Here is a 20,130-nt window from a genome sequence, read left to right as displayed (position 1 = left end):
CACCAGAGATCCTCTCAGTCTGCGTGCTGTTGCCAATAGGGAGAAATCCAGTGCAATGTGGGTTGGTGCAACGCACAGCAAGAAGGGTGATAGCAGGTCTGGCAAAAAGTTTCTTTATTAAAGGGACATAAAAAACGGAAGGCTGCAACCTTCTACGCGTTTCGTGCAATCAAAATGCGTAGAAGGTTGCAGCCTTCCGTTTTTATGTCCCTTTAATAAAGAAACTTTTTGCCAGACCTGCTATCACCCTTCTTGCTGTGCGTTGCACCAACCCACATTGTCCGAGTGTAGTCTTCTCCCTGGTCAAGCTGGAAAGTTTCAAACAACCAAAATGACAAATGCTTCTGCAATATAATAAATTATTCTACTACATGACAAATATGATCTTCTGTAATCATATACTGTAGTAACCTTAAAAAAAACCTAAGAGGTCAGATTTCTCACTGACAAGGAGCCAAAAATGATAGAAGTATAAATAATTTTGTAACTAGGATTTGTCATCTTTTCTATGCGTGTTTCATCTCACAGTTTCTGAAGTAACATTATACACACGGGTAGAATACACAGCAGCACCATGTGAAATGTAGCAATAAATCTAGTTCTTTTCATTTGGATAGGAGGATTCCAAGTGGGTCATAGAGGAGGTTGTTACACCAACAAACAGGACCAAGGAAAGGAAGACAAAAGAATAAACAAAATGAGATACAAAGTGAAAACCCACAAAAAGCAAAAAACAATGGCTCAGTTCGTTCATTTAATATTTAGCAAAACTAGTTTCAATTAAAATTCAGTGATCAAGTTTTTCCGAGTCACACCGGGACCATCCTGGCCGGACCTCTGGAAGCCCATCGCAGTTTGTCCCAGCTTCTTCTAGATTAAAGTTGGTAGCATCATTAAATGAATAAATGGAACATTATTAGGTTGGAAAATGTATCGATGGATGATAGGAAGATGATAGGAATATTGATAGATTAGCATTGTATCCATTTATTTCTATAATAACAGAATATGTCAATGTATCAAACCTCAAAGGGAGGTCAGCTTCTAATGACGGATAAAAATATTATTTACTTAGTTCCCATTTAAAAAAAAACATGCAACAGGAGAAACTCAGCGGGGAGCGGACCCAAGACATGCTCCTACGCGTTTCGCGACCTCAATGTCATTTTGTCTGATGTTGAAGTCACAAAGCATGTAGGGGTATAATTGGGGCCATTTCTCGCTGACTTGCTCATATTGTATGTTATTTTTTTATATGAACTGAAAAAATATTACTGTATTCATCTGTGGCTAAGCATTAAGGATTTAATGTGTTCATTTCTCAGTGCAAGGGAATTATGTCTCCTCAATAGGATCTGGCCAATTGTAGATAGGGGGTGTGGCTTCAGTCTTGGCTATAAATAGCAGTAGCTGTTATAACCCTCTTATGGGATTATCATGGCCTTTTAGGGGTTAATGGAGCAGACCCATAAAAGTAGTAATACTTTTCCTATTACACAGGATTAGAGATGAGTCAGCAGATGCTAAGCCCTGCCCTGTGTTGCCTGGCCACAGGGATGTCAGAGGGGGTATACATAGGAAAAAGAAGGTTCTAGGGGTTAGGTTCCTCTAGGAGTGAGAGTGGAGGAGCCTCAGTGTATATAGTTAAGAAGTATGTGCTGAATGTATAGGACAGACTAGTCCCCGTTTATTATGTTCTAGTTAGGTACAGTGCCCCTTCAGATCCCTTCAGTATGCCAAGAGATGGCCAAGGTGAACCCAGTGGTTCACAGAAGAGGAGACATGCATGCCACAAAAGTCCCCATAAGTGTGATCCCAGGTTGCAACAGGATCAGTTCTAGGGGCAGATCCACACATGCCTCAGTTACAGTCTGTCTAGAAGTGGCAGTTCAGAGACAGAAGTGGGGTGTATCCCCCCTAGCTATATTAAGTCACCCAAGGCCCGAGAAGGGGTCCCTATTTACAGAGTGTCACAGAAGTTATGCACAACGGGGACAGGTCATTTATGGGAATCCAGTCAAGTGTCCCAACCTCCCCAAAGAGAACAGACAAGCCATATGAAAGTAATGACACTGATACTTATGAGTACATGCAAATGCATGTAACGAGACCTAGTACCAAGAGGGCATAAATAAAGCGAGATTTTTCCTCAGCACACAATGGTGCTAACATGAGGAGAGGATCTTGAATACTCAGGAGGACTGTGTATTAACAGCAAGACACACAGGGACCAGACCTCTTTTCCTGGACGCAGAGGACCCAGGACCCAGGAACCTCAAGCACACCACTGACCTGAAGGACCACTTATTTTAAGGTACCGCTGAGACTTTGGGGTGTTAGGCTGGAAAGGGGCTTATCCTCCCAGTATTGTAAGAGAGGGACTGGGGGAAGTAAGTTAGCCCTTACACAGGGATAGGTGTTTGTTGTTTTTTAATATTTTTGTTTGCTGTGCTGTTTAAAGGGACAGGTTCAATAAAGCCATATGTTAATTTCACCCTAAATGGTCTCCATTTGCATACCTCTAAACATCTCTTACAGGGTCTACGGAGCTGAACCCCATTAATTTCAGCTCCAGGAACTCCTTGCTTCCATAGAAACTTACTTATGAAGGAGGTGCCGGTATCGTTCTGTTTTTTAAAGAACCCGCATCACATGGGCCAGTAGGAAGCCGCACCAATGACGTCATGGCTTCCTAATGGCCCGCATACTCGGACGCTTTAAAAAGCGTCCATTACGTGATCCCTGCTAGCAGAGCGGTGTACTCACTAGGGAGGCAAGAATCTCCAGAAGCAGGGGTCCCCTGCTTTGATTGCTGCTTTAAGGTAATTAGGAACAACTCAAAAGGTGTATTAGATGAGCAAGGGTAATCGTAGTTAAGTGCCAGGAGACAGCCAAAACATGGGACCAGAGGCGGAACTAGGACGGGGCGAACAGGGCAGCTACCCATGGCACAGCCCGATATGTGGTGCAGGGATCCAGCTATCACCCGCCGACAGGTGATGGAGAAGGGAGACATCCATCCGGGGAGGGCGGGGGAACCCAACTCAGGACTAATTACCTGTATCGACTACACAGGGAGGGCCCAGGGGGTGAAGACAGAGGGGGAAAGGGAGAGAGGGGGACAGAGTTAAAGAGAGAAAGGGTGAGTGAGAGAAATGGGGAAGAGGGTGAAATGGGGGAAGAGAGAGAGAAGGAGCAAGTGAGTGAGAGGGGGGGTGAGAGGTAGGAAAGAGGAAGAGAAGGGGGAAAGAGAGTGAGAGCGCACGAGGAGAGGGAGAAGAGGGAGAGAGAAGGGGGGGGGACTTGCCCCAGTTGCAAAAATACCTATTCCCACTTCTGCGTGACATTTGCTGTTATAAGAGCTGGATGTTATAGGGCTACTATGGAGTTGAACTGAAACTCTAGGACCACCAGCCCCCCAGATTTTGGGACTCTGGTACCATGACCATGGGAAGCAAATCATTAACATCCTAATAACTGGGCCCCTGGACTGAGTGACCAGGTGATACCCTCTTACAGTTATTCAATAAACCCTCAAATAGTCACATTGGAATACAACCATTCCGCATCTCATCCAGGTCTGAATCATGAACAAGTAGCAGTATGTAGTGTGTATGTATGTATGTATGTATGTATGTATGTATGTATATCTTTATTTATATAGTGCCATTAATATACATAGCGCTTCACAGCAGTAATACATGTGACAAACATATAAATAACAAATACAAACAACACATAATGGGAAGAAGTGCTTCAGACATAAAAGTGACACTTAGGAAAGGGCGTCCCTACCCCGAAGAGCTTACAATCTTAGGCTACACATCTTTGGAAGCAGTTCTACTTACAGTCCAATGGTTGAGGGGAACTTTAACTTGTAAGTGTGAATGCAATCGATATACGTATGTTGCAGAAAACAGATATCACACAGATATTCCACCACTGGATTAACCTAAATCTTTGTTTTCTGCTTTAAAATGCTATTATCAATGGATGCTGTTGTTGGGAAACAGTAAGTACGCAATAACTCACCTCATTCATATATGGTTCAATCGTCACTTTATAGAAAATAGAACTATTTATCTTGCAGTTTAATACAATATTACAAATATTTTTGTCTCAACATTGTCATGTTTGTGGAGCTGCAATAAACATACAGTATGGTTTATTATTAATAATAGGTACCTATTGTCTCTGTTATCTCAAGACAAGAAAGACAAAACCAATTGAAATTGTAGCACAGCTTTGTTAAACTGCCATTAGCATGACACATAGCAAAAGACAGATAGTTTCCCGATGTGAGCTGTTATCTTTTAAGCCTGCATAGACTGATAAACTTACAGTTCTGCATTATCATAGGAAACCAGGGGCTTGCTGAAAAGCTGATTAAGAAGCATTGGTTGTGTAAAATCTTTAGCACTGGACAAATGTGAAAAGAAAATACTGGGCGGAAGGATAATGATACAGTATTTTTCCTGCCAGAATTTGTTCTGCAGAACCTGCCAAGATTGAATTAAAATTGACATTGCAGTTGCTTTATTTTAAAGTAATACAAACATGCCATGTTTGACACACATAAATATTTGAAAATGTATTAATGTATATCAAAGGGTGGCAAGAGGATGACATACTTAAATATTTATATGTTATAGGTCCTGAAGACCACACAATGCTCAGTGCCTATAGAAAAATCACCTAAACCAGGGGTGGGCAACTCCAGAGCCACCAACAGGTCAGGTTTTAAGGCTATCCCTGCTTCAGCACGGGCAGCTCAGTCATTGACTGAGTCACTGATTGAGCCACCTGTGCTGAAGCAGGGGTATCCTTAAAACCTGACCAGATGGTAGCCCTTGAGCACTAGAGTTGCCCACCGCTGACCTAAACAGTAATGACATACAGCGCACACTGATGTAATAACGTTTAAAGTATATTATAAGCACCAACTTTAAACTTTATTACATGTTTATTCTATTTATTGTTTACGAGTAATTAGTAACTCGTGGCAAATACAGGGCAGAGGGAACGCTGAAGTGAGGCAGGGGAAGGGGGGGGGAAGGTGACACTTTTATTTTTTATTTTCTTAAACGTTTAAAATATCAGAGATTCTTTTTTTTTTTTTTTTGAGAAATGTGCCCAACAAAAATGAATACAATAAAATACTGACGAAACTTTGGTCAGGTTTCACCAGGGACTCCAAATTTGAGTTATGTTCTCAGTGGGATTAATGTCTCGATTTCGCTGTTTGCTATTGGTGCCTGTTGCAGAATGATGCCCACGAAGGCACCAGCATTGCTTCCTCCTGCAGCAGTTCTCAGCATCGCACAGACAGAGCACCGCCGACACGTACCGGCTGCTGCACAGTGCTGCCAGATTGCTGTGCTGAAAATTATTCTTGGATATGTGCAAGAACACACATTTCTAAATCGTTTCGAATCTACAGTATGGTATTGTTTTTATAAATAATAATGATTACATTCCAATTGTGTTATAAAACATATAAAAAATATATTTTCCCCCCCGTTATCACAATAATGCGATAAAATTGACCACATGGGCTCTGAAAAAAAAAAAAAAAAAAAAAAAGTACAGGAACGGCGTGTCCGCCCTGCCGGGGAAAAAACGCCCTGGTTAAATATACTACCCTCTTTGAGAGGTTACAGTCCACTTCATGTGCTCACCCTTTAAAAATTAAGATTCAGTCTAACTTACATATATGCACTTTACCCATTCACTTTGCAATGTATTCAAAGTAGAGAGGTTTAAAGTTGCCTATAAAATGCTACATATTAGTTAGTCCACCAAAAAAAAAAGGCGTCTTTACAGTACACTTAAAACACCAGGGCAGCATTGCTTTGGGAAGTGGAAGGAAAAGGCAAAAGGGGCCCGTGGGCAGGGACTTATAAGTTTAAGGAACTTCATTTGGTACAAATCAGGGATAGTACAACAACCATTCCCAATGCAAATATATTAATGCTTACTGGAGGTTAACAGGAAGGCAACATGCACAAGCTCTTCTGAATCTGTCACCATCAAAAGTGTTAGACCAATGATAACATAACAAGAGACAAACGGGGCCCCACTGGTACATCCAACGTGACAAGTCATTTAGTACATTAATATGTATTTTATCTGTATTCTTTCTTCATGCACATGGGCCATTTAGATCAATACTTTGGCCAAAATATTTTAAGCCTACAACCACGTCACGGTAAAGCCCATAGGTCCTACACTACCAGTATTACACGTGTGTACTTATGTATTTCTTCTCTCTATGCAATGTTAACATAAACAGAAGCATCTCAAGGGGCAAAACTGTGCGTTATTATTTGACGCATGTGGTGTACTCAAAACAAAGCAAGATATACCATAAAACCCCACCCAGAGCTGGGAGACGCCTTAAGGCCACTTCAACTGGACTGGGGGTCTTATGGAATATCACTGCGTGAGACTATGTCCCTATGTCTTTTCATGAAAGGGAAAATATGTATTATTAAACATAGCTCTGGACCAACGAATATCCATCTAAAAATAAAGTTGCATACAAGCAAAAAATAATAATTCCTTATCATCGTTTAAAATATATATATATAAAATAGATGTTGGCGTCTTAAAATTGAGGTGACAACCAAACCAACACAAACCATGAGTCCTGATGTAATACACTACACATACACTAGTGCAGATTTGAGCCCATTTTGATTTACTCACTGGGGTGAGGTGTATGATGGGGCAATCGTTATATGTGCTGTGTGTTATTACAACCTTAAGACATGTAGAACTCGGACGTTATAGCCGATAAAAAAACATTGCAAATGCCTCGTGTCTGCATAGGCTGTTACTGGGCATGATAAAAGGTTGGGAACGGACTTCCACATAAACAACTCGAGTGCATTTACTAGAACAGACAGGCGTACTGTATGTTTTCTTTAATATACTTACACTATGAGCTCCTTGGATGGTGCGCACTAAGGTTAGCCCTTTCCACACATAGACGTCTCCATTTAATGCACCCGAGTATGTGATGTCATCTCTTGCACATGCTAAACAGAGGATGGTTTGCAGATCCCCTGTTTTGCCAAATATTCCTCTTTTTGCAGTAAGTGCATTTCCACAGAGAGTCCAAAACTACAAAGGAAAAAAATAATAATAATAATACCAAACTAGTGATAATTTGAGGTGCAAAAAAAATCTATTTTGAATATCACACTATATAGAAAAGTGACAGTGATTCTGCTATAGTCATATACATTCGCTCCAAAACTGCACTGATATTCTGTGTCTTTTCTGTAATTAAGCTTTCAGATTTTTTTTTTATTGAGACATTTTGCATTGCCTACATTAGTTTTGTTTCTAAATTATGAACATGATTTTATGAAATATAAGGAAAATATTTATTGTAATGGTTGGGCCCCAATGTATTTGTATTACTTCCTAATCTATCTAGCAGAAATACCAAACTTACCTTTATATGCTTCACTCCACAGCTAACCAATCTGTTTGGCTGATATGGATCCCAGGAAATATCAAAGATCTGTCAACAAGAAAACCAGATTTGAAACCATTGATGGCTTTAATAAATCAAGTTAATTATATATGCTGAAATGCATCATACAATTGTGCAACTGTTGTATCAAATCTCTGCATCCATCAATGAATGACAACTAATCAGTATCACTAGTTGACAAATTACAATAAAGACAAAGATGAAGTGTGTAGCATACTCTACATCAGGGGTGTGCAAACTTGGGGGTGGGCCCTCCAGGGGGGGGTGCAACATTTTCTGGGGGGGGAGATGCAGCGCTTACAGAGTCCCCACGCTCTTCCCCAAAGTCTTTAAATTAAATGCCGGGGGAGTGCACGCGAGGCCTCTGTAAGTTCCCTTTCCTTACCATGGCAACGCGACGTCAGGAGACGCCGGAGAACAGGTGAGGGGGTGAGGGGGGGGTGCAGAGCAGGCAGGGGGCACAGGCGGAAAAGTTTGCGCACCCCTGCTCTATATCAGGCAGCCCGTGGGCCAAATGAGGCCCACCACTGCCTCGATGTCGGCCTTCAATTTTTTCTCCATAGCAATTTCATACCCGTTGCTTAAGTATCCAAGTACAGTTTTTCACATTGAAACTCGCTTGTAATTGAAATGAATGTAAATGTATGTGGTTCAGATGTTCTAAATGCTTGCAAAATATTTAAATATTATCATTTTTTACATATTAAATTACAATAAGCTTGTGGCTCATCTGCTCCTAAGCCCTTTCTGATCTGGCCCCTTTGGAAAACTAGTTGAAGCCCTGCTCTACGAGACGGTTTAGGACATTTGGTCACGGACTTTTGCCGCCGGTGTATAGCGTTCACTCACCACGCCGCAAGGATATTTCGCCGCCGACCGTTTCGCCTCCAAGGTAAGTCCCTAACCTTACCCGTTACCATAAAGCCACCCAATCTTAACCCCTAATAAAACCCCTTAACCTAAGCCCCTTATCCGAAGCCCCTGATCTAAAAACCTTAACCCCTTACCTTGATCTAAAATAGGTATGTAAACAAGTTTGTCTCAATCAATTAAAAAATAAAGTCTTTAAAATTACCCGGTCTGAATGGCCAGTAGCTGTGGCCAAAACTTTGCCTTTCTGCCAATCCCAAATGCAGACGGTGTTTTTGGCGTCCAATCCTACAGAAGCTAGACGCTATAAAAAAAGAAAGATGGAGGGGGAAAAAAAGATAGAAACTTAGTTAATGTGTCTTGGTCGCACATTGATGTTTTATAAAACATAAGAAAAAGAAGAAACAATATTATTAAAGATGCATGTTTGGACAGATATTTAGTTACAATCCCAAATTGACGAATACAATATAAGAGTGAACACCTCCATTCCTTGGATACAGTACATATTAAATACCGTATTTCCTCGATTCTAAGACGCACTTTTTTTCCCCAATTTCACATCTCTGAAATAGGGGTGCGTTTTAGAATCGATGTACTAAAAAAAAAAAAAAAAAAAAAACCTGCTTGGGGGCGCTGCAGACGGAGGGCGTGCAGCTTTCAGCGTTTTAACAAAAAGCGCGGTAGCCGTCTGCTTGAACCACGGCCCCCCGCCCGCTCTCCCCCTTGTCTCAGTTGGTTGCTTGAAGTGCTGGACCCCCCTCTGCGACCCACAGCAGTGCTGCTGTAGCGGCACCACCAGCTGACCGTCCCTGACTGCTACTCACAGCTTCCAGCCCCACGAGCCCTCTGCTACTCACAGCTTCCAGCCCCACGAGCCCTCTGCTACTCACAGCTTCCAGCCCTCTGCTACTCACAGCTTCCAGCCCTCTGCTACTCACAGCATCCATCCCTCTGCTACTCACAGCTTCCAGCCCTCTGCTACTCACAGCTTCCAGCCCTCTGCTACTCACAGCTTCCAGCCCTCTGCTACTCACAGCTTCCAGCCCTCTGCTACTCACAGCTTCCAGCCCTCTGCTACTCACAGCATCCAGCCCTCTGCTACTCACAGCATCCAGCCCTCTGCTACTCACAGCTTCCAGCCCTCTGCTACTCACAGCATCCAGCCCTCTGCTACTCACAGCTTCCAGCCCTCTGCTACTCACAGCTTCCAGCCCTCTGCTACTCACAGCATCCAGCCCTCTGCTACTCACAGCTTCCAGCCCTCTGCTACTCACAGCTTCCAGCCCTCTGCTACTCACAGCTTCCAGCCCTCTGCTACTCACAGCATCCAGCCCTCTGCTACTCACAGCATCCAGCCCTCTGCTACTCACAGCTTCCAGCCCTCTGCTACTCACAGCTTCCAGCCCTCTGCTACTCACAGCTTCCAGCCCTCTGCTACTCACAGCTTCCAGCCCTCTGCTACTCACAGCTTCCAGCCCTCTGCTACTCACAGCTTCCAGCCCTCTGCTACTCACAGCTTCCAGCCCCATGAACCCCCCCCCCCCCCCCTCTGCTACTCACAGCTTCGGCTGCCAGCCCCACGAGCCCTCCGACCCCTCCCTTGTCTCTGTCACTCTGTGTGTGTATGTGTCTCTCTCTGTGTGATTCTCTGTCACTCTGTGTGTGTATGTGTCTCTGTGTATGTGTGTGTCTCTGTCACTCTGTGTGTGTATGTGTCTCATGTGTCTCTCTCTGTGTGATTCTCTGTTACTCTGTGTGTGTATGTGTCTCTCTCTGTGTGATTCTCTGTCACTCTGTGTGTGTATGTGTCTCTGTGTATGTGTGTGTCTCTGTCACTCTGTGTGTGTGTATGTGTCTCATGTGTCTCTCTCTGTGTGATTCTCTGTCACTCTGTGTGTGTATGTGTCTCTCTCTGTGTGATTCTCTGTTACTCTGTGTGTGTATGTGTCTCTCTCTGTGTGATTCTATCACTCTGTGTGTGTGTGTGTGTGTGTATGTGTCTCTCTCTGTGTGATTCTCTGTCACTCTGTGTGTGTATGTGTCTCTCTCTGTGTGATTCTATCACTCTGTGTGTGTATGTGTCTCTGTGTATGTGTGTGTCTCTGTAACTCTGTGTGTGTGTATGTGTCTCATGTGTCTCTCTCTGTGTGATTCTCTGTTACTCTGTGTGTGTATGTGTCTCTCTCTGTGTGATTCTCTGTCACTCTGTGTGTGTATGTGTCTCTGTGTATGTGTGTGTCTCTGTCACTCTGTGTGTGTGTATGTGTCTCATGTGTCTCTCTCTGTGTGATTCTCTGTCACTCTGTGTGTGTATGTGTCTCTCTCTGTGTGATTCTCTGTTACTCTGTGTGTGTATGTGTCTCTCTCTGTGTGATTCTATCACTCTGTGTGTGTGTGTGTGTGTGTGTGTGTGTGTATGTGTCTCTCTCTGTGTGATTCTCTGTCACTCTGTGTGTGTATGTGTCTCTCTCTGTGTGATTCTATCACTCTGTGTGTGTATGTGTCTCTGTGTATGTGTGTGTCTCTGTCACTCTGTGTGTGTGTATGTGTCTCATGTGTCTCTCTCTGTGTGATTCTCTGTTACTCTGTGTGTGTATGTGTCTCTCTCTCTGTGTGATCCTCTGTCACTCTGTGTGTGTATGTGTCTCTCTCTCTGTGTGATCCTCTGTCACTCTGTGTGTGTATGTGTCTCTGTGTGATTCTCTGTCACTCTGTGTGTGTGTGTGTGTGTGTGTGTCTCTCTGTGTGATTCTCTGTCACTCTGTGTGTGTGTATGTGTCTCTCTCTGTGTGTCTGTTACTCTGTGTGTGTTTGTGTATGTGTCTCTGTGTGTGTTTGTCTCTGTCACTCTGTGTGTGTGTATGTGTCTCTCTCTCTGTGTGTGATCCTCTGTCACTCTGTGTGTGTATGTGTCTCTCTGTGTGATTCTCTGTCACTCTGTGTGTGTGTGTGTGTGTGTGTGTGTGTGTGTGTGTGTGTGTGTGTGTGTGTATGTGTCTCTCTGTGTGATTCTCTGTCACTCTGTGTGTGTGTATGTGTCTCTCTCTGTGTGTCTGTTACTCTGTGTGTGTTTGTGTATGTGTCTCTGTGTGTGTTTGTCTCTGTCACTCTGTGTGTGTGTATGTGTCTCTCTCTGTGTGACTCTGTGTGTGTTTGTGTATGTGTGTGTGTCCCTGTCACTCTGTGTTTGTGTATGTGTCTCTATGTGTGTCCCCCTCCCCACCACTGTCTCCCTCCCCCCCTCCCCACCACTGTCTCCCTCCCCCCCTCCCCTCCACTGTCTCCCTCCCCCCCTCCCCTCCACTGTCTCCCTCCCCCCCTCCCCATCCACTATCTCCCTCCCACCCTCCCCATCCACTGTCTCCCTCCCACCCTCCCCATCCACTGTCTCCCTCCCACCCTCCCCATCCACTGTCTCCCTCCCACCCTCCCCATCCACTGTCTCCCTCCCACCCTCCCCATCCACTGTCTCCCTCCCACCCTCCCCATCCACTGTCTCCCTCCCACCCTCCCCATCCACTGTCTCCCTCCCACCCTCCCCATCCACTGTCTCCCTCCCACCCTCCCCATCCACTGTCTCCCTCCCACCCTCCCCATCCACTGTCACCCTCCCACCCTCCCCATCCACTGTTACCCTCCCCCCCCTCCCCTCCACTGTCTCCCTCCCCCCTCCCCTCCACTGTCTCCCTCCCCCCTCCCCTCCACTGTCTCCCTCCCCCCTCCCCTCCACTGTCTCCCTCCCCTCCACTGTCTCCCTCCCCTCCACTGTCTCCATTCTTCCCCATCCCCTTCTCCCCCATCCCCTTCTCCCCCCCTTCCCTCCTTTCTCTCCCCCCTTCCCTCCTTTCTCTCCCCCCCTTCCCTCCTTTCTCTCCTTCCTCCCCCCATCCATTCTCTCTCTGCTCATCCGATACTGTCTCTCTCTCTCTCCCCATTCTGTGTCTGCCTCTCTCTAGTGCAGATAAATGTATGCTACTGTTTGCTTAAAAAAAAAAAAAAATCTGCACATTTAATATATTGGGGTTTTTTTTTTCCACAATTTTTTTATTAAATCAAGGGTGCGTCTTAGAATCGATGGCGTCTTAGAATCGAGGAAATAGGGTAATGAAAATATTGGTATCAAAACTTTTACATACTTTTGTCGAGGTTGTGATTTTGGGGATAAATATAGCAGAAGAATCTAAAGAAGGTGTTTCACTCAGTATGGTTGGCGGTCACAGATTTAATTATTTATTTATTAAAAAATGTTTTACTAGGAAGTAATACATTGAGAGTTACCTCTCGTTTTCAAGTATGTCCTGGGCATAGAGTTATGATGACAAATACATGGTTACAAATACATAGTTACATTAAGTGAACAGGGTTATATATTATAAACATACAAGACATTGCATGCACAATTAGAGAAAATATATATTATAGGCGTATGTAACAGTTACAGACCAGATTAAAATGTGAGACAGCTTTAGTTTTGAAAGAACTTAGACTGGTGGTGGATGTGAGAGTCTCCGGTAGACTGTTCCAGTTTTGGGGTGCAGGGTAAGAGAAGGTAGAGCGGCCGGATACTTTGCTGAACCTTGGGACCATGAACAGTCTTTTGGAGTCAGATCTCAGATGATAAGTGCTGTATGTGGTAGGGGTGAGGAGCTTGTTCAGATAGACGGGTAGCTTGCCCAGAAAATATTTGAAGGCAAGACAGGAAATGTGAACTTTACGCCTAGACTCAAGTGATGACCAATCTAGTTCTTTGAACATTTCGCAGTGATGTGTGTTGTAGTTGCATTGGGGGACAAAGCGGCAGTTAGTTGTAGAGAGTATCAAGTTTGCCATGGTGAGTTTGGGGTGAAGTCCCCATAGTCTATAATTGGCATCAGCATCTGCTGTGCGATGCGCTTTCTGACCAGATGCTGGAGTTGATATGTGTATGGGAGTACACATAGTATAAATATTATTCAAAGGGAGAGGTAATAAATGTATGCAACAGCTGAGCAAACACAAAATGTACTACTTTGATTCTGAAGTGACAGACAAGAAATATTGCTTTCAATAAATTGATTCTAATCCATCTTGAAATGCCATAAAAGTAAGCAACAAAACTGTGGTCTATGAAAGCAATATATACATTGCAAGCCTCTGCCTACAGCACAGTACATGTACTGAATCACTGCTTCTTCCAAACCCTCTGAAGAAATAACTATTTCATGATAATTCCTGGAATATTACTTGCATTGAAATGATTTTTAATTACACTTCCCGTGTAATTAAAACATTTTCCTTCTATCTGCATACAATAATGCATCAAAATATATAAATATGTTGTGTTTTAAATGGGGGCAACATGGATGGTTAATGCAAGTGTACACTGCCAAGTGTAAATAAAGGAACATGATCAAGCAATTGTATGTAAACAGCAACTAATCACGTTTCTCATTCATTCGATGTTTGTTAATAAAGGACTTCATGGTTGTTAAGATCTAATGAGTAGTAGTTGGATACTGGACCAAAGAATTACATTTTGCTATGGAGAAGCTCTGAGTTTAAAGGGTGAGGCATTGATGAACATGACAGCACGGATGTAAAACAAACCTACAGTAGTTATAAAATGTATGCTTTTGACCACTTTAAGGAATGGATCCCATTTCCTCCTATAAGAGTAACAGGAATGATCCATACTGTATGTGCTCCAATTTTCTGCCCGCCTCTCCTCACAGAAAGAGTATTGGAGTGCCGCACCTTTACCAAATCTAGAACAACCCTACCAATCTGGACAGGATACGGCAGTGCAACATTCTAGTGGCTGTATTGGTCCTCAATGTGAGTCAATTCATTGTAGGGAGTGATAGCTTTTGATGGACCAACAAGAGTTTTTCACAAATGTACTATCCACACAGCTTTCAAACCCTCATATCAAATGATATGATGGTTATATTAGGGTGCTATTATAATGTGCTTGTTAAAGCAGGTTTGCACTTTTAAATATAATGGTGGATAATACATACGAGGCAGAAAAACAAAAAAAAGAAGTGTCAGGGCAGGAGACACCTGTTTTGGGGCCAATCGGCACAGAGGGATGAATGAGAAGGAGATAGAAGAGGGAGGTGCAGTAGCTTCCCAGTCAGTGGTTGTAGAGTGGTAAGAGCAGAGAAAAACCGTGAGCTAGCCATTGCACCCCACTTTAAGAGATTCAGGCGCATGCAGCAAACAGTGGACACCACTGAATCGTGAATAATTGTCTTTTCTTTATGCAAATAAAAAAACAATTTAAAAGGGGGATCAGCCTGGGAAATGCTACCCGAGCGATGTTTACAATGGCTGCCTCCCTGGAGAAAACAAACACCAGGCTTTTCACATCACATGACAAGTATACAGACCTGTCCATCTGAATCAAACGCCAAGCCCGCTACTCCATGGGTGTGCACATCTTTCAGAATGGAAAGTGTTTGTACCGTGTAAGAATCCCAAATACAGATGTAAGGATCTTTTCCCACCTGTCCGGTGGCAACGAGGGTTCTCTCGGGGTGTAAAGCGAGGCTGAAAGGGGGTGGAAAAAAAACACCACACAATCATTGTAAATAACACATTGTTTGGAACCGCAGTTCATCAGTTTACTCATATTATAACTTCTGAGCTCTTCACATATTGAAGCACAGACTCATTTTTTTTAATGCAAGTTACTGAAAGATTGTAGAATTACAGCAGCACGTGGTAGATTATGGCTGCACACTCAGAGCTAAAAAATGCCCTGCTCTTAGAAATACAGTATATAGAACTGGACAATATTGTCCATCTGGTTTTCCAGCCAAAGTGTATATTTGGCTGAGAAAGAGTTCTTAAATCACTAAAGGAATCAGCATTCAGCATCACTCGGTGCTCCGGTGCTAGATCCGGTAAACCAGAACCACTGAAAACACTGCCAGTGATTGAGATTTTTTTGTATGACAGTACAGATAGCAGTCTTTGCTAATTAAGACCAATGCACTTTTTCTAAAATGGTAACAGATGTTACTAAAGTGAAATCTGAGCAGAGTTTAAATAGTATGTCTTGTATGGCTTCAACATTTCGAACGTATCACCTCTTAGTAAATACCATTTGTTTTAGTGCATCCCCTATTAATATGAACTGTGGTTTGTTTTTTCCATTATAATTATTATATTGCACCAACATATTTTAAAAAGCAGAACAATGAAAGATGAATGACTGGCATATCGATACAAAAAGAGAAGATTATCATTCATTGAGGGCTATCATTTGATATCAAATTAAAGCAGCGATACTTCTTCACTCTTTTTAGATACAGTATGTAAAGCATGTGACCATATATAATTCTACATTCTTACCTAAGCTGGCAATCATTTGATGCTCCTGTTATCAATCTGTAAAAATCCTGATTGTGTGCCTAACAAAACGGCTGTCTTCCAAATTTGTGCTGCAATCTGTGAAATGCTGCAGCTGATATGTAACATTATATTACTAAGTGTAACACGTTATTGTTACAGCTTTCAGAGTAATTGGCAGTCTACTGTTTGAACACAGCAACAGATCTGTTTGTGATACTTTGTTGCCAAAGGGCAGAGCTAACAAAGGTGCGTGTCAGAGCCTGTTTCAAAAGCGGAAGTGGATATGACTTTCTAAATGGTTGCTGTGGCAACTAAAGAATGATCAGTACATACATTTTTTTATTAAAAATGGCATTAGGAGTTAGAAAAAAATGCAGACCATATTATCTAATACTACAGAACTGATTTATTTAAATAAACCATATAGAATTTTTCACGTTTTGCTGCTTTAAAGCAGCAGTCCAAGCTGCTGTTAAAAAACAAGCAAACAAAAATCTCCTTTAATATGTGCATCAATACAATCCACACACTGATAAGTAATTAGCTAAGTTGCTGATCGATCCGTTCTCCTGTGATCGATCGGCGAACATTTGGCTCGTGGGTTCACACAAATGGCTGTCAGTGCAGCTGAAGAGGACCAAAGGTGCATAGTTCAGTGGGGAAGATCATGTGATCAGGCAGTCACTGCTAGAGAGAGGGCAGGGCTCAAAACGAGTATGCCAGAGACTGTTTCAGAAGAGGAAGGGGATGTGACTTTGTAAATGGTTGCTATAGAAACAAAAAATGCTTGTAATAAATAAGTAATAATAGCTAGTTCTTGTATAGCGCTGCTAGTTTTACCTGGCGCTTTTCAGAGACATTTTGCAGGCACAAGTCCCTGCCCCGTGTAGCTTACAATCTATGTTTTTTGTGCCTGAGGCACAGGGAGATAAAGTGACTTGCCCAATGTCACAAGGAGTTGAGACCAGGAATTGAACCAGGCTCCCCTGCTTCAAACTCTCAGTGCTAATCAGTGTCTTTACTCACTGAGCCAATCACTCTCGCTTGTTACATTATAATACATTAAACATGTAAGGCCTCGGACATGGTCAAAAAGACCGCGCTGAGGGGAAACATTATCCCTATCAGCGCGGCTTTAGACGGCGCTTCCGCAGGCGTGCGGAGGAGTGTGGAATTTCAGCCAACAGATCAATTTTAGTTTTCCCGCTGAGGGAAGCGCAGGGCCGGTCACGTGACTGCCAGAAGCCAATGACAGTCCGTGACGTCGGCGCCGTGACGTGGCGCGCTAACCTCGCCTCCCGCCCGCCTCCCACCCGGAACACAAGCGCGCTCGCTGGCGCTCATGCAGGGACACGAAAAATCTCCTGCAGCATGAGCGTCAGCGCTGACCAGCACTCTTCATATCACCATGTCCTAAGCCTAATTCCCAGTGGGGTTTAAGAAAAGAAATGCTACAAGTATTTTCTCATAGTACAGTAAGTCCTCGTTTTACGATGCTTCGCTTTACGACGAATGGCTTATCCGACGCTGTCCAATGCATCCCTATGGCCGGTTTTACGACGCCAAAATGGCTTATCCGACGCTCTTACGACGCTTTGCAAAGTTGCAACATTATGTCAATCAGAAGGCTGCAGTCAGGGAAATCGTCCAGATCAGTCTGTGTGAGGGTTTAGTGGGTTATTTATGCCTTTAAACATGTCTAACAGTTTTATTATACAGTTCTGGATTCAATAAATAGAATCTTTACATCATAATGTATGTGTGTGCAGCATAATCTTATTGTTTGAGTAAAATATTTTGTGTATTTTAGCATTAAAAATGCCTTCAGGAATGGAATGTTTCATTTAAACAGTGTTCCTATGGGAAAACGGGTTTCGCTTTACAACGTTTCGCTATCCGACGCCATTTTGAGTAAAGCATTGCGTCGGATAACCGAGAACTGCCTGTACAGAGCTGATTTAGTAAAAAAAAACGGAAAAAAAAAAACACATACACACATGTAGGCTATTGCTTGGTCTGCAGCTTTAAGTAGAAATAGAAAAGCGTGCACATACTGTACATTTTGCAACAGTATGTGGGATTCTCACACGAAACACTGCATGTGTGAATTTAGTCACCAAGTGGGATGTGGCAATTAATTCTGGCAACAACTAGATATTATTTTAGGATGCTTAACAAAAACAGCGAAAGAGCCGTTATTTTCCAGATAACATTACACATTTCCCTTGAACATTTGCATTTGAGCCATTTCACACTAGCTTTAGCATAATGGGTTTGAGATGAGGGAAACATTCCAGAGAAGTTTTTGTAGTGTACAGTATTTCTAACATGCAAGCCGGCTCACCTGAGGCAATAAATGCAATTAGAAGGAAGTCATAATATATTGGTATAAGTTATTACCTTTCTTCTTTTACAAATCCATTTTGTGGAAACTCAAATTGTATTACATTTCATCCTTGGGGGAGGTTGAGGTTGGGTTACAGAAAATAATCAGGGGAGGCATGAGCATTAAGGAAAGACATGTTATACAATACAATATTGACACATTATCCATATTGTAAAGAACATCATCGTCTGAGTAGTCTTAATTTACAAACATCATAACATTTTTGACATCTATACTTTACTCAGTTGGGTAGAGAGACAGAGACCTACACAAATCAAACCCCATTAAGCTTAATTCAAAACCATATAGAAAGTACAGGCGATTGTGGGCTGGCAGGAAATCTGAGCTCCTTAATGTAGGCCCTCCAAGGTTCCCAAGTCTTTTGGAATTTAGCACATGTATCGTTTAATAGGCCAGTGAGTTTTCCCATTTGATACACATACCAGATTTGTTCCCTAATTTGTGTTTTTTCCCCCCGGGATTTGTTTATTCCATAATTGCACACATTGTGGCTGTGAAAATGTGAGAAATTAATTTGCTAACATGATCATTTAGAGTAGACCCTGCACTGGTTTATTTAGGAGAGGATCATTGGTCTAGAACAGTGCTGCTCAACTCCAGTCCTCAAGAGTAGACTATCTATTTTGGGGACGTTAATCTTTAACGCTTTAGATTTAGAATTGTTTATCTTAAAACCTGACAAGTTCTGAAATATACCCAATTCTCAAAACAGGTTTGGTAACAGTGTAAGGGAAGGGGTCTTGTCAGAGAGAGTAGAATATCATCAGCATAGAGGCTTATTTTATATTGCTTCCATCCCGAGGAGAGACCTTGTATGTCTAAATTATTCCTTGTGTGTACCGCCAGGGGTTCCATCGTCAAAACCAACAGGAGGGAGATTGGGCGACCTTGTTTGGTCCTTATTTTTATGAAAATTGAGTCAGTTCACTCCCATGTAATTTACGTTTCCTGTGGGTGAAGCATATAGGGCTGAAACAGCATGCAAGACAGTTTCCAGAAACCCAAAGCTTTTTAGTGGCAAATATATAGTGCCAATCCTATAAAGGTTTTCAGGATATCCAAGCTTCAGCACACATGGCTGAATAAGAGGCTCAGATGGAGACAGACTCTGAGCCACCAGTGCCGAAGCAGGGACTGATTGAGCCACCTGTGCTGAAACAGGGATGTCCTGAAAACATGACAAGGCCAGAACGATATTAGCTGGTCTGCAACGTTAATGGGTACAGGAAATAGGGTAGGGATTAAGAGAGGGTCTGGACTCGGTAACATTCTGTCCCACATTACTTGCACACAACACAGGGTGGATATGGGTTCAAGGGCAAATAAGGTAGGGGGGGCACACAACTGCCTACTTTTCAGTTTGTGTATGAGAAGGAAGGAACGAGCAGGTTGGGTGGTGGTAGAAGGAGGCATAACCACAAGAGTCAAGAGCATCTTACTAGCACACACTATGCGTCTTACATGGATGTGTACCGCAACAGACTTAAATCTATGGTAATTATACTTTCACGCCACACCCCAACAATCATTCCAGCCAATCAGGTCAATGTTTGGTAAGCAACACCTATGCCATGGCAGCAATATTTCTTGCACTGTATGCAGAGAAACAAAGTCCTTTAGATGTCTCTGTTGACCATGGAATTGTAACAATCCATAGACCTCCATTATTCCTTTCTCGTGTTGAACATAATTTTATAGATCCGTAGGGGGCAGTCTTGTTTCATGGATCTCTGGTCCATGCATATCATGTTCCTGTGCGTTATCTACATGATGCATATAGCAGTCTTTTCTTCTTTGTCTTTTCAGACAATTAGTGGAAAAAGTAGGAAGCGACAATGCATTTTTTAGAGGCTACTCTTATGACATACTAAGGTTAAAATCTAAAAATGTCCCTGGGTGCTTTTAGATTCACTATACTAATCTACAATACAGGCAAGTCCTCGGTTATCCAACGGAATCCATTCTTGAAGTAGCGTTGGATAGTGAAACCATTGTAAAGTGAGTCCCA

The 20,130-nt window shown here is 42.8% G+C and overlaps 1 protein-coding gene across 7 annotated transcripts in view; it reads right to left on the bottom strand.

Moving 5' to 3' along the window:
• Positions 1-20,130, bottom strand: part of EML6 (EMAP like 6) — a 200,594-nt gene that overhangs the window by 122,316 nt on the left and 58,148 nt on the right. For 6 of the 7 annotated variants that reach the window (XR_012800914.1, XM_075595954.1, XM_075595949.1 and 3 more), the window contains exons 2-5: positions 14,749-14,908; positions 8,580-8,678; positions 7,463-7,531; positions 6,940-7,125 (exon numbers count right to left, since the gene is read on the bottom strand). Coding sequence is in view for 5 of the 7 variants with exons in the window: in XM_075595954.1 (XP_075452069.1) it covers positions 6,940-7,125; positions 7,463-7,531; positions 8,580-8,678; positions 14,749-14,908 (514 nt within the window). In the remaining 2 variants the exon portion in view is untranslated. Of the gene's footprint in view, positions 1-6,939; positions 7,126-7,462; positions 7,532-8,579; positions 8,679-14,748; positions 14,909-20,130 lie in introns of those variants that run through there. The other variant, XM_075595953.1, reaches the window with a different exon arrangement.

Source organism: Ascaphus truei, chromosome 4, assembly GCF_040206685.1.
Source record: "Ascaphus truei isolate aAscTru1 chromosome 4, aAscTru1.hap1, whole genome shotgun sequence".
In the NCBI taxonomy this organism is placed as follows: Eukaryota; Metazoa; Chordata; class Amphibia; order Anura; family Ascaphidae; genus Ascaphus; species Ascaphus truei.
Note: the sequence above shows the minus strand (reverse complement) of the source record. Positions and strands in the feature narration are given on the sequence as shown.